General features: G+C 62.1%; 2 protein-coding genes across 10 annotated transcripts in view; one reads left to right on the top strand and one right to left on the bottom strand.

Moving 5' to 3' along the window:
- LOC112923272 (mitochondrial import inner membrane translocase subunit TIM16) overlaps positions 1-12,752 on the top strand; it is a 67,429-nt gene that overhangs the window by 33,924 nt on the left and 20,753 nt on the right. The window lies entirely within an intron of this gene.
- VASN (vasorin) lies at positions 536-11,459 on the bottom strand. The gene is made up of 2 exons (XM_072751384.1): positions 11,349-11,459; positions 536-3,192 (listed from the first exon to the last, which is right to left on the bottom strand). Exon 2 carries the CDS (start codon positions 3,180-3,182, stop codon positions 1,164-1,166), a length of 2,019 nt encoding a protein of 672 aa, XP_072607485.1. The 5' UTR covers positions 3,183-3,192; positions 11,349-11,459; the 3' UTR covers positions 536-1,163.

Below are 12,752 nucleotides of genomic sequence, written 5' to 3' on the forward strand. Positions count from 1 at the left end.
CATTCAGGATCTGTGTTGCCCCTCCACCAAGACCTCTCTGTGCAGCTGGAGCAGGTGGCCAGGAGCAAGGTTTCCCAACCTGAGCCCATGCAGAAGGTCATCGGGACTGTGGCGAGGGCTGGGCTGTTTGCTCTCCCTGGCCCAGGACCAACTGTGGGGGCTGCAAAACACAGCTCTAGGGACCCCCTCCACAGAGGAAGGTAAAGGAGGGCACCCTGGGTACCCTCTTGGCCTTTATCTGCCTGAACCTTCCCCAGCTTCACAGGAGCACTACAGTTCTTGCTGGCAGACCACTGGGCCTGGGTAGGGTGAGGCTGGGCAGACAGTGCCCAGGGCAGGGTACCTGGAAGAGCCACCCTTCCTGGCATGGTCCTTAGCAGCAGCCCTCCCAAGCCCAAAGATTGCTGACCAGGACCTGGTGCCCATCGGGGAGAGGGTTCCTAGTCCCCACAAAGAGACCTATCTCTTTATGCTCGTCCTGCACCCCCACCTCTCCACCCAGCCCAGGTACCCTGGGCCACACCAGAGAAACACACACATTTTATCTTTTATTTTTCTTACAAAAGGCCTTCATATCATTGTTTGTCTTACAAAAACCAAAGTCCTTGTCTCTGAGTTTGAAAAACATTTTCCCAGAATAAATGGGAAGAATCTCTTATAAATATATTTTTAAAAACCAAAGCAAAACATGTTCCTAAAGCGTCTGTCTTTCCAGTTTCTTTTGTTCCTTTGCTCCTTGGGGCCGGGGCTGACCTACATGCCCCATCCCCAGTCCCACTCTCCCTCTGCCGTCTTTCTGGGGGCTTCCTTCACTGGCCCCCAGAGTCTCCTTGGGATGGGGGCCCGGCAGCCCTGGGCCTGTGTTACCAGCACACGGCAGGGCCCGCCCCACCCTTCCCCAGAGGCTGTACTCGGCAGAGGACAGGGCAGACGCCATCCTCGTAGGCACTCAGGCTCGGGGCACCTTAGAGGTGGCCACCTGGGTCCTAGGATCTCATAGATGAGGAAATGGAGGGGTGGGGTCTTGCTGTGGTCACACAGCCCCTACCCTGATGTGTCCTCTTTGTAGGGATCTGAGAACTTCCTTGGTCTGGCAGCAGGAGGGCGCTGGTGGGTCGCCAGCCTGGCTGAGGGCACAGCCTAGCAGCGTGTTGCTCCCCGGGTTAGATGTAGGGCTTGGTGGGGAGGGGCCCTTGGGGACCGGGCCCTGGGTAGCCCATGAGTGGCACCTCACACTCAGGCCCGCTGGGTGCAACCTCCCCACCACCCTCAGTCGCCTTGGGGCCTGGCTCCAAGGGGGCCTTCACTCCTTCCAGCTCCAGGGGCCCAGTCCCAGGCCCCACCTGTCCTTTGCCGTGAGCTATGGCTGCTGCTGCCCGCCCCCGCCGCACGCAGTAGGCCGCCCCCACAGCAGCCAGTGCGGCCAGGAGCACGGCAGCCAGGGCAGGTGCAATGAGCAGCGGCAGGTTGCTCTCTCGCGCCTGTGTGACCGGGGCGTGGTTGGAGCGGATGGCTGGTGGTGTGCGGGCCTCCCCACAGGCCTCTTCGCCCTCGGGCACCCGCCCGACCCCGAGAGGCCTGACACAGATGGAATAGGTGGCATTGGGCCGCAGCTGGGTGACCGTGTACTCAGCAAGTGAAGCGGGCAGGCGCAGCGTCACCGGCCGCTTGTCGGGCCCTGACAGGTTGCGGTAAGTGAGGCGGAGGCTTCTGAGCTGCACGCTGCCGCCCTGCAGGTAGCGCTGCAGCACCACGCGCAGGGAGGTGGGGCTCGCCGGCTCGATGCCCAGGGGCAGGGGCGGGGGCGGTTCCAGGGTGCCCGGGGCTGGGCTGGGCTGGGGCCCCTGCCTCACCCGGCTCTCGCAGTAGAGGCCCACGAAGAGCTCAGGGCACAGGCACTCCAGGTGGCCCTGCACCCCCAGGTGACAGGTGCCCCCGTTGAGGCAAATGGACGCGGGGCAGTCCTGGGGCCAGAGGGGAGGCCCCACAGTGGGCGGGGCGGCAGGGGGCAGGCTGGGGGCCTCAGTGGCCGGCTCTGTGGGGGTGAGCCAGGTGGGAGCTGGACTAGAAGGTGAGAACGTGGGTCCCTGTACCGCGGGCTTCGTGGTGGGCGCTGTGGCCGTGGTGGTGGTGGCCGGGCAGCCGAAGTCAGCATATTCGAGGTCGAGGAGCAGGCGGCCAGCGTTCTTGGGTGGGAAGTGGCAGCGTGTCTCCTCTGGGCTGGCCAGCGCCACGCGGCTCTCCCGTACCCAAGGCCCAAACCAGCTTAGGGGACACACACAGTTGAAGGGGTTGCGGGCGGCTGCCAGGAGCCGCAGGCGGGGGAAGAGGCCCGAGAGCTCATGCGGGAGGGCCTGAAGGCTCAGGTTGCTCAGGTCCAGCTCCTGCAGGGCCACCAGGCCGGCCAGGCCCTCAGGCCGCAGCTGGGCAATGCGGGTGTTGCCAGCCAGCCGCAGGCGCGTCAGGCCCCGCAGGCCCTGGATGGCAGGCGGCACACGCTCCAGCTGGTTGTCAGACACGTCCAGGTCGTGGAGGTTGCGTAAGCGGCTGAAAAGCCCTTCGTCCAGCCGCCGCAGCCCCAGGCCAGCCAGCCGCAGCGCCTCCACGTTGGCAGTGTCCAGGGTGCCAGGCTCCAGGGCCGGCAGGCTGTTGTGGCTGAGGTCAAGCAGCAGAAGGCGCGGCAGGTGCAGCGGGGGCAGGGCCCGCAGTTCATTGTCCTGCAGCTTGAGCTCCAGGAGGCAGTCAAGCGTGTCAAAGGCTCCAGGCTGGATGTGGTGGATGCGGTTCTTGCCCAGGTAGAGGCGCTCCAGGCGCCGCAGGCCACGGAAGGTCTCGTTGGTGATCTCGCGAAGCCTGTTGGCAGTCAGGTCCAGGTTGCTGAGGTTGGCGAGTGGCTGGAAGACCCCGCCGGGCAGGCTGGCGATTTGGTTCTGCGACAGGTCCAGGAGCTGCAGCCCCAGCAGGCTGGCAAAGCTGCCCGCGTCCAGTGTGGTGATGCCGTTCTCGAAGATGTACAGGCCTGCCGTGTCGGGTGGCACGTCACGGGGCACCGAGGTACCCTGACGGGCAGTGCAGAAGACTGTCTGTGGCTGGTTGCACTGGCAGCCAGATGGGCAGCCCTGTACCCTGGGCTCTAGGGCCAGCAGCAGCAGCACCAGGGACAGGGGGATTCTGGAGCACATCTTCTGGTTCCTGGGAGCATAGGAGAGAGAGGGAGAGAGAGAGAGACAGAGAGAGACAGGAGACCATGAGTCAGGGGCCCAGGGGACAGCCACGCCAGGAAGGACCAAGAAGGGAATTCCCAGCCCCCTTCACTCCCTATCCCCAAATCCAACAGCGCACAGTAGTTATGAGTCAGGTCCCCAGTGCCCTGGCCCCATTCCTGCCCAGCCCCACCAGCTCCCTCACTGAGTGACTTGGAGCAGTCACGTGACTTCGTTATGCTATCAGTTGCTACTTCCTGCGCTGTCACCAGGGTTCAGTGGGCTGATGCATGCAGAGAGGCCGGCCCCAAACGCTCAGTGACCACAAAAGCTCCTGTCTCCTAAACCCCAGCCCTCTCACCTCTGAGGCTCAGAGAGAACACGTGGTCAGAACGCATCAGGCTCTGTGCCTTCCCTTCAAGTGTTGTCCCCACCCCCCCCCCAAATCTCTCCTGAGGTAGACAGGCAAGGAGGGAGCACCACGGGTCCTAGAGCAGCCCCTCCCTGCAGCATCTGGGAGAGAAGGGGCTGGCAGCCAGCGCGTAAGCAGAGAAGCTGACTGCCCCGTGCCGCTGGCCCCTGCTGCCACGCTTTGTGTCCTCCAAGTGAGGAGGAGACCACAGCGGGAAGACTTCACATGGAAACTATGGGATCGGTGTTTTTCCACTTGTGAAGTCAGACCTGCCCAGTACGGGAGCTGAGGGCCCTACAGGATGTGGCCAGGGGGAATGTTCCTGAGGGGGGTAGAGGAGGGCCTGAGCCATTGGCAGATGTCCCCATGTGGGTGAGGACAGGGAGGCAGGGAACCCTGGTCTTCAGATCCCCCATCTCTGAGGTGTGAATGACAGATCTAGAGGTGGGAGTCCTGGTCTCTCTGGGCTCACCCAGTGGACAGGTCAAGGGACACTGGTTGCGGGGTGGTCCCTGAAGCATTGCCAGGCCTGGAAACGTCCTGCAGACTGATTCATCTGCCATTTCTTGGGGTCCACTCTGGCCTGACCACTGGGAATAAGGAGCGGCAGCTCTTCCTCTGTGCTGGCACACTGAGCATTTATAGCCCCCTCATGTGGTCATGTGGTGCCCCCCCCCCCGCCCCCCAGCAGCCAGGGCAGGTGGAAACTATTCTCATTGCTCCTAGATGACAGAAGCAGGAGAGGGGGGATTGGGGGAGCTCTAGGAGGTGTAGTGACTTGCTGCCGTCCCACTGCCAGGAAATCTGAGCTGGAGCCTAGGTCCTTAACCACGTCCAGGTGCAGCTGGGCCTGCAGCCTGTGATGGTCCTGCCTGCTGATGTGGGGGTGGCTCCCTCAGCTGCTCTGGGCTCCAGCCTGTAGCTGGAACTGCTCAAGATAGAAGGGGGCCACAGCGTGGGCCCCCCTTCACTCAGGCTTCTAGGGGAGCCCAGGGGCCACCACTCTTTGGGCCCCTGGCATCCCCAGGAGGCCGGCACCCCTCCTCTCCAGGCGCCTTCTGCTCACACAAGGGCCTTTTGTGCTGGGGCTCAGCCTCCCCCTTCCCCCACCCTACCAGCCATCAGGCCACAGCAGGTAACAGGGCCCCCTCAACTGAGCCTGTGTTCTGCCCCAGTGCCATCCGCCGGGCTCCTCCCCCCAGGAACACAGGCTCCTGCAGAGTGAGTCAGAGGGGGGCCAGGTGGTCCCAGGCCAGACTAGACAAGTCCCTGGGGAGACCGGCTCTAGGTAAAGGCCTGTGACCCAGGTCGCGCCTGCCTAGGCCCCACTCGCCTGCAGGGTCCCCTCTGCCAGAGAAGTGGGACTGTCAGCCTCTGCCCCTCGCTAGCTAACACTGATGACCGCCTTTCAGAGGCCAGCCGGGGAGGCCTTCCCTGACCCCTCGCTGGTGCCCCTTCCCCTGCTCTCTAGCCTTCTGTCTATACCGTCCCCTCTCTGGGGGGAGGCCCTGTCTGCTCTCGTGTGTCCCAGAGCATGCTTAGCTCATCTTTGCCGAGTGAATGGTGGGGCCTTGTACTGAACCGCAGATGAAGCTAGGAGCAGAACCTGGAAGGCCTTGTGCACCCCTGGCCCTGCCGGCACCATCCCAAGGGGGCTGCGTGCACCACACCCGGCCTCCTCCCCCAAGTGGACCCACTCCACCCTCAGTGACTCAGAAGGCAGCGGGTGTGGCCTGGCCTCCAGATGTGGGCTGTGAGCGACCCCCACCCCCTATGTCCACGTGTGGGGTGAGCCGCCTCCCCCTGAATCAGCCCTCCCAGCGGGGCGGGCAGGGTCACGAAGGGAGCAGCCAGGCTCCGGGGTGGGAGGGGACCCTACACGTGGCCACCCCTGCGGCTTCGGCTCCCCCTGGGCTATGTATAAGGTCATGGTTAAGAGCTCATACTCCAGTCAGGCAGCCTGGGCTATAGACAGCAGCTTTCTCTCAGAGCCTTGCTTTCTTCACTACTTTGGCGTTTCAGAGTTGACACCTCCTAGGACTGGGAGCGCTTAAACACTGAACAGCCTGGTTTGGCTCTTGGGGGCCTCGCATGTGTGCCGGAGGGTATTCCCCCACTGTGCATCAAGTAGGGGCATCAGCTTCGTTCCATAATCTGCTGGCCCTGGAATCCAGAAAGTCATCATGGGGGAGCTGTGGGTCCATCTAACCACAGAGTGGCAATCTGGCTGAGTTGGTGGGGAGCAGGGGCTGGGTCAGAACTGGCATCCTGGGCTAGGGAGACCGCAGCAGGCAGCAGCTAACCTGCTTCCCACCCGCAAGGGTGCAGGGGTGAGCACCTGTGCCTGCTGCACCCACCCAGCAAGGAGTTGGCAGTGGGGCTTTGGAAGATGGGTGCTGGGTGCCAGCAGCTCTGGGGGCTTTGCCAGGAGCCCTGCCAGGGGCCCTCGTGGCACCAAATGATCACAGAGCCCCCAGAAGGGACCTAGCAGGTGAAGGCTGGCCGTGGAGGTGGTGGGCAGCAGGGCAACAGAAGACAGAGGCCTGAGTTCGAGCCCAAGTTTGTTCCCTCAATAGCTTCCCCATCCCCTTTCAGCTCTGGGCCTCAGTTTCTCACCAGCCCTGCCTCCGTCCCTGGAGTTGTTCTGAACACCTAGGGTTATAGTTCTTTGTTCTGTTTGGTTTTAACTGGGGAAGTTCTTTTACCAAGTTCTGGGAGCAATCCCGCCAGTCTGGGCTCATTCTGGTGTATGTGCGCACGTGTGTGTGCATGCGTGCATGTGTGCAGGAGCACGCATCCACCCGCATTGGGGGTGGGGTGTCTCATGGGAGGTCATGGCTGCCCTGGCCATCGCAATTCCAGCAGCCTTGAAGGACGAGGGGCCTGGGCTTTGATATCTGATCTGCTGACCCAAAGCAGGGACCTTTCTCTGTGCAAAGGGTGTGGAGAGACTTCTGGAGGCAGCCTGGCGTGGGGGATGGTGGGAGCAAGAGGGCAAAGGACCCAGGTCCTTGCTCTTCCACCTGGACTCTGCAGCCTCACTTTGGCCTGGCAGGACCATGATGTGGTGGGAAGAGGCAGGACACAGAGGCCCAGGCTCTTGCTGCTGGCCCTGCTGCCCTCCAGGGGACACTTGCTAGGATGGGGCTTTAAGGTCCCACTGCCTGCCATCCCAGCCTGGCTGCATGACAGTCTGGCCGTGTTCCTTCACCTCAGTTCCCGTCTGTGAAGGGCCTGGGGGGGAACAGGGGGTATCCTGGTTATCCTGCCTGATTGTCAGGGCTGTTTAGTTTGTACTTGGAGTGCATGCTAAGTGGTCAGTAAACATTAGCTACTGAAGGCGTTACCCATAAAACCTGAGCCCTGCCTTCTACGCATATGGGGTCAGGATGCCATGGTGTGGGCAGGGCTCCATGCCACTTGCAGCACAGACAGAGGCCCTCTGGGCAGAGTGAGCCCTCTCTGTAGGGGTTGCCCTCCATCCTCCATCCTTCAGTGTGGGAGAGTGGGAGCTGGAGAGAGCAGCCTGGGGAGAGGGGCATATTTAGTTCTGGAAGAGGGTGGGGTAGTGAGCTCTCCTCTGGCCAGCCCCCCTGCCGTCTGACCTGGGAGCAGAGGGGGCAGGGCTCTACAAGGAAGGACATGCTCCTCGGCTCTCAGGGGGACATCTGGAGGCACCCACTCACACGCAGGCTCTGGCTTAGGCAGGTAGTAGCGAGTGGCCAGAACCCAGGAGTTCGGGTGACGGCATCTGACCTGTGGCTGCGTATCTCCCAGCTCCTGGGGAAAGCCACAGCCTGGCTGGTGGGGGATAGGGTTGGACAGACAGACAGACAAGGCCAGCACAGCCCTGTCCTGAGCCAGACACCGCGGAGTGGGTGCAGGGGTCAGGTGCTGCAGGGTCTGACCGTGAGGCTCTGGGCCTCCGGCTCCCAGTGTCCCCCTCCGCCCCCCCGGGGCTAAGCACCTCGGCCAGGCCTGGCAGCAGCCCAGCCCAGGAGTCTGCCAACCCCCCAGGCAGGCGGGGACCATGCCGGCGGCCAGGATGGCTGGCTCCGGTTTCGCTGACGTGTCTGAGGAGGCTCAGAGCCTAGCCTAGGTCCGCCCATCTCCCCATCCTCGGGGCACAGCAGAGTGGGGGGGTCAGGGTCTCTGTCTTATGCCCTCAGGGGAAGGGGCCAAGGTGAGGGTGGGGGCTGTAGTCTTACCCCGTGATGAAGCCAGGAGTCCCTACTGGTCTTGGCTTCTCTGCCTTATTACAGATGAGGCCCAAGACACCACTTCATGACCTCATCCAGTCCCCTTCCTTTTCTGGGTCTGTCTCCCACCTGTAACCCCAGGGGTTTCTCAACTCCTGCTGCACATCAGAATCACCTGGGAAGCTTTAGAAAGTTCCCGGTGCCCTCCTGCCTCCTTGCCAATTAAGTAAGAATTTCTGGGGTAAGGCCCAGATAGAGTGATATTTTGGAGAAGCTCTTGGGGTGAGTCTCCCCAACAGGGCTCAGACCCTGGGGCAGAGGCAGGCACAGTCTGGATATCAGCCTTGTCTCCTGGTCCAGGGAGGGATCTGGATCCCCAGCAGGTCTGGCTGGCTGGCAATGCTGGGCCACTCCTCTCCACTGCCCCCACTCCTTCTGGCCCCAAATGGATGCCTTCTATGGCACCATGGGTGACTTGGCAGCCACCAGACCTGTCAGCCCAGGGCCGGGAGACCAGTGACTAAAGCCATTCTGCTCAAGTGGCCCCTCAGGGCTGCAAGATATATCATCTCAGTCTAGAGAGGTGCCACTCTATTGGTAGAGGACACCTGCTGCCCGGGAGCTATTTGGTGGCTGCAGCCCAACTAGAAATGCTACCAGATGCCACCATCTGCACGTGTGCCGGTATGATGCCACAGGGGCTGGGCTCAGATGCCGGGCCTCCTGGCTGGCCTGTCCCCACCCAGGGCCAGGCATCCATCAAGTAAGGCCCTAACCTGCAATTAACCCTAGATTTGCCAGAGGAGGACCTTAGTCACCAAGGGAGGCCACCAGCCCAAGCCAGTTGGGCCCAGGTTGTCTGAGTCCTAGGCAGGGACTGAACAGGAAGTGGCTCCAGAGGTGTCTTTGCCCTTCTCAGTCTTGCCACGTCCGGGGTTCTTGGGTCTCCCTGGGGTCTGTGAGCTGATTGGGGAGCCATGACCCGGCTCCCCCATCTGGGTCTTTCAATTCTTACTGCTGCCCATCCAGGCCCAGGGCCAGTAGGGGCCCCAATGACCGCCTGAGCCCCAGCCCCTTCTCAGTGCAAGCCCTCCCTCTTCTCCCTCTTTAATTAAATCTCTCAGGCAGCCGCAGAGGAATGTCAGAGCCTTATTGCATTCCCCCGGAGGAGACTGGCTGGGGGGACCATCCCCAACCTGGGGAGCTGGCCCTTCGCCGGCCACTACCCCCAAAAACCAAGGTGGCTCAAGGGATCTTGCTTCAGCCTCCTCATACCCGGGCGGCTGGAATGAGGAAAAGTGGGGGAGGCCCGAGGGCCTGGCCAGCCAGGCGGCCCAGCCAGCAGAGGGAAAGCAATCCGGCTGACTCTGGAATGTGGAAACCGATAAAAGGAAGAAGGCTGAGCCCCTGTCCGCCTGCGGTGCACTCAGACTCCTGCAGCACCCCTGCCCGCCCCCAAACATAACCCTGTTCCAGTCACGCGCGCGTAGACACATGCCCACGCCAGACACACGCCCACTGGGCTGTGCTCTGACACACACACACACACACACACACACACACACACACCCTCCCCCTTCTCCAAGAACTCTTGCAAATTCCACAGCAGTGAGGGGAGCTGGTTTTCTTGGCAGCACAGAGCCTTGGGCTCCCTGGCTCAGGGAGGGACTCTAAGGGGAACTGAGGGGGGCTCCAGGAGGGGTCACTAACCGGGCTAGGGGGTACTGCTGCCCTTCCCAAGAGTCCAGGGCCTGTAGATGATTAGGGATGCTTCTGTGGGACAGGCTCACCCAGCCTTCTTTCTGGTGACCAAGGGGGTGCTGGCTGGCTTTCTGAGGTGGGAGCTGCCTCCTGGGACCAGCTGAGACCCTACTTTCCTTTTCCCAGGAGCTGCACAGCTCAGGGGTGGGGTCCACTTGTAAGACCCCGTGAGGACTCAACCATCTTTATTTGGGACTTGTTCCAGCTCCCCCAGGGCAGTAGTAGGGATGTCAGGAATGGGAGCCTGAAATAGTGGACCCATCTCCTTCCTAGGGCCTCTCCCTGCCTGCCCTAAGAGGCTTCCTTGGGAGAGCACAGGTCTGGGCAATGTCTGAGGGGCTTCACTTCAGCGCCCCACTTTCCAGAGCCTGGAGAAAGTGGTGTCGTCCCAGCAAACGGCCTGGGACACCAGTCCCCCACCAGCTGCATCTGACTCTCTGGACCCACAGGTCCCCGGGTAGCTGTTTGAGTCTGCAGCTGGGGGAGGTGGGGACAGGCAGTGCCCAGGCCCCTAGTCTGGCACGTGTGTGCTCATCCTCCCTCCCTGGGCCAGATAATGGTCTGGAGGGAATCCAGCTGGGCTGCTCATTACCAGAGCCCTCTTCCTGCCTCTGACACTCTGTTTACAGAAGCTCCGGGGGCTGATTCCCCTGGGAGAAGACAGCCAACTCAGGGGACTGCTCTCCCATCCCCCTACACGCCTGCCTTATCCCTGCTGGGCCTTGCCAACAGCTGGGCCCATACTGGACTTCACCGCCCTCTGGGCCCGCTCAAATGGACCTCACTTGGAGGGCGCCCACCCAGTTACTCTTCTATGCCCCCAACACCCAAAGTGCAGCCTAGCAGGAAAGAAATAGATTTAGTACAGCTTCCCAGCCCCATGAGCTCTTAGCCTGGAGAGGAGGGCTCTGGGTCCTGGTGCCTCTTCCAGAACCTCACCTGTCCTAGGTATAAAAGGCAAGCAGGGGGACGCTGGGACCCTCAGGGCCTTTTCCTCCTTCCTACCTTGTAGACTCACCCCTGGGCCCCAGCAGGAGAGGCAGTCAGTGACCCTGGTGTGGTAATCTTTAACGAATGGGGGCAAAGCAGAATGGTTGGCACCGAGCGCCTGGCCTGCCAGTGACCACAGGGGACCTCAGCAGCCCTCAGGCCCCAGAGCTGCCAGCCCAGGGACACAAAGGACTAAGCTGGCTCCAGGCCATTGGGTTCACAGCCCAAGCAAAGCCGTGTCCCTGGCACAGGCCGAGATGGGGCACCCCCCCCCCCCGTCCTAAGCGATAAGGGCCCTGAATACTCCCAGGCGGCCAGTCTGCACAGATCTGGACAGGGGCACTGAGGGTTCCAGGCCCAGAACCAGACTGTCCCACTCCAGGAGGTAAAAGTAACCCAAGACTATGGCTTGGCTGTCCCCTCAAAGGGGTTTGATTCATAAAACTGGTCGTGCCGGAGGGCCCAGCCGTGGGAGGAGGAAGCGAGGGAGGGGGTGTTTATTTTGTCTGCTCGCAGCCCTGCCGGCTACCGGCCGGTGAGCCTTACACGCGCGCGGCCGTGGGGCTGCCCGGGACCGCAGGAGGAGGGGGCGGGAGCGGGTCGAGCACGGGCAGGGGTGCAGGGGGCCCCCCGCCCTGGGGCCCCGTGGGCCCGGGTGACCGCGCGGGGCTGGGGGTCGCGTGTCCGTGCTGGGGGTGCGTGTGCGCGCGGCGGGGGGGTCCGCGCGCGGGATCGGTGGCCGCACAGCCCGCCCCGCGGCGCCCCGGCCCGGCAGACACTCACCGGGCGGCGGCGGCGGCGGCGGCGGCGGCGGGAGCCGGGGAGGGGGGGTGGGCGGGCCGGCGGCCCGGAGGAGTCCTGGGTTCCGGGGTCCCGAGGCGGTCGGGTCCGCGTCTCCCCGCCCCGGGCTTGGGCTGCGGAGTCTGCCCGCGGGAGGCGGGTAGCGCTTTAAGGGCCGGGGGCGGGGCCTCGGGCGGGGGCGGGGCCTCCGGAGACCCGCCTCCTCGCTCCGCCAAGGGTCCTGTCGCCGGTGCGGGAGGCTCGCGGCTCCGCCTCGGGCCCGCGGGGGGTAGGCGGGGGGCCGCGCGCCCGGCTGCTCTGCCAGCGCTTTGCCGTGTGACCCTGGGCGGGTCCCTGTTTTTTGTAAAAGAAAGAGAATATCGACGCCAAGAGTCCCAAGCCCGCATACCTATGACACACCAGGCAGGCGGACCCCTTGGGTTACGGACACCTGGAGAGGTGGGGATGGGTGGGTAGGGAAACTGGGGGTCAGTCAGTGTAAGGGCTCAGCCCCTGTGACCTGCCCAGTCTGCCAGAGTTTGAGGTTTTTCAAGAGAAACTGGAAATCTGGGTTTTTTTTTTTTAGGTGAAATCTCTCAATGTGTTATTGTTGGTAGCTAATCCCAATTTCAAAAACTTTTGGGCAGGCCACACAGAGTCCTCCGAGAGCCTCCTAAATACAATCTCTAATGCCAAATCTGAGTTCTGGGGTCCTTTTAGCAATGAGGGCCTTCAGGGAGGTGAGTATTCCTGGACCACCCTCTCCACATTTTAGGTGAAAGGATTGAGACACAGGAAGGGGAAGTGACCTGAGTGCTGGAGAGGGTGGGATGGGGTGGGAGGCTGGGCCTCACCATCAGTGGGTGGGGTCTGGGTGTTGCTGAAGGTGGCCCTTGGGGGAGGGGGGTTGGGAGGCAGTGCCAGGGGGTAGACTAGTCCAGAAAAATCCCTTGCCTTGGAATATTCTAGGAAAATGCTCTGCCCTCCTCCATGTTTGTGGTCAGAGTGATGGGTCAGAGCCTTTAGGGACCTGTTCAACTCCCCCTTTCAGAGGGCCTTGGGATACCTGCTGTCCCCTCCAGCCAGACTGCACTACATGCTTTTCTTGGTATATGTAGATGTGGGGCATGGCTTGTGAACCTCTGCTCTTGGGCCAGTGCTGGCTCTCGGGTGTATTTCATTTGGCTTGTCTGGGACTTTTTAAAACTTTGAAGCCATTGAAAAATCCGGTGGTTTCACATTAAAACGGGACTTCCCAGCTTGCCTTGAATAGGAACTCTGGGCAAGGGCTGAGTGGTAGCTGCCCCCTCTGATGGAGGCCCCGGGCTCACTGGCTGCCCGAGTCCCCACCACTCCCAGGTGTCTCCCAACAGGCTACTTTACTCACTCACATTCCTGAAACATTTC

The sequence above is a fragment of the Vulpes vulpes genome, chromosome 3 (genome assembly GCF_048418805.1).
Source record: "Vulpes vulpes isolate BD-2025 chromosome 3, VulVul3, whole genome shotgun sequence".
NCBI classification, from domain to species: domain Eukaryota; kingdom Metazoa; phylum Chordata; class Mammalia; order Carnivora; family Canidae; genus Vulpes; species Vulpes vulpes.

Bases quoted from the DNA above. Each gene is read 5' to 3' on its own strand.
- VASN (XM_072751384.1), bottom strand. From the start codon at position 3,182: ATGTGCTCCAGAATCCCCCTGTCCCTGGTGCTGCTGCTGCTGGCCCTA.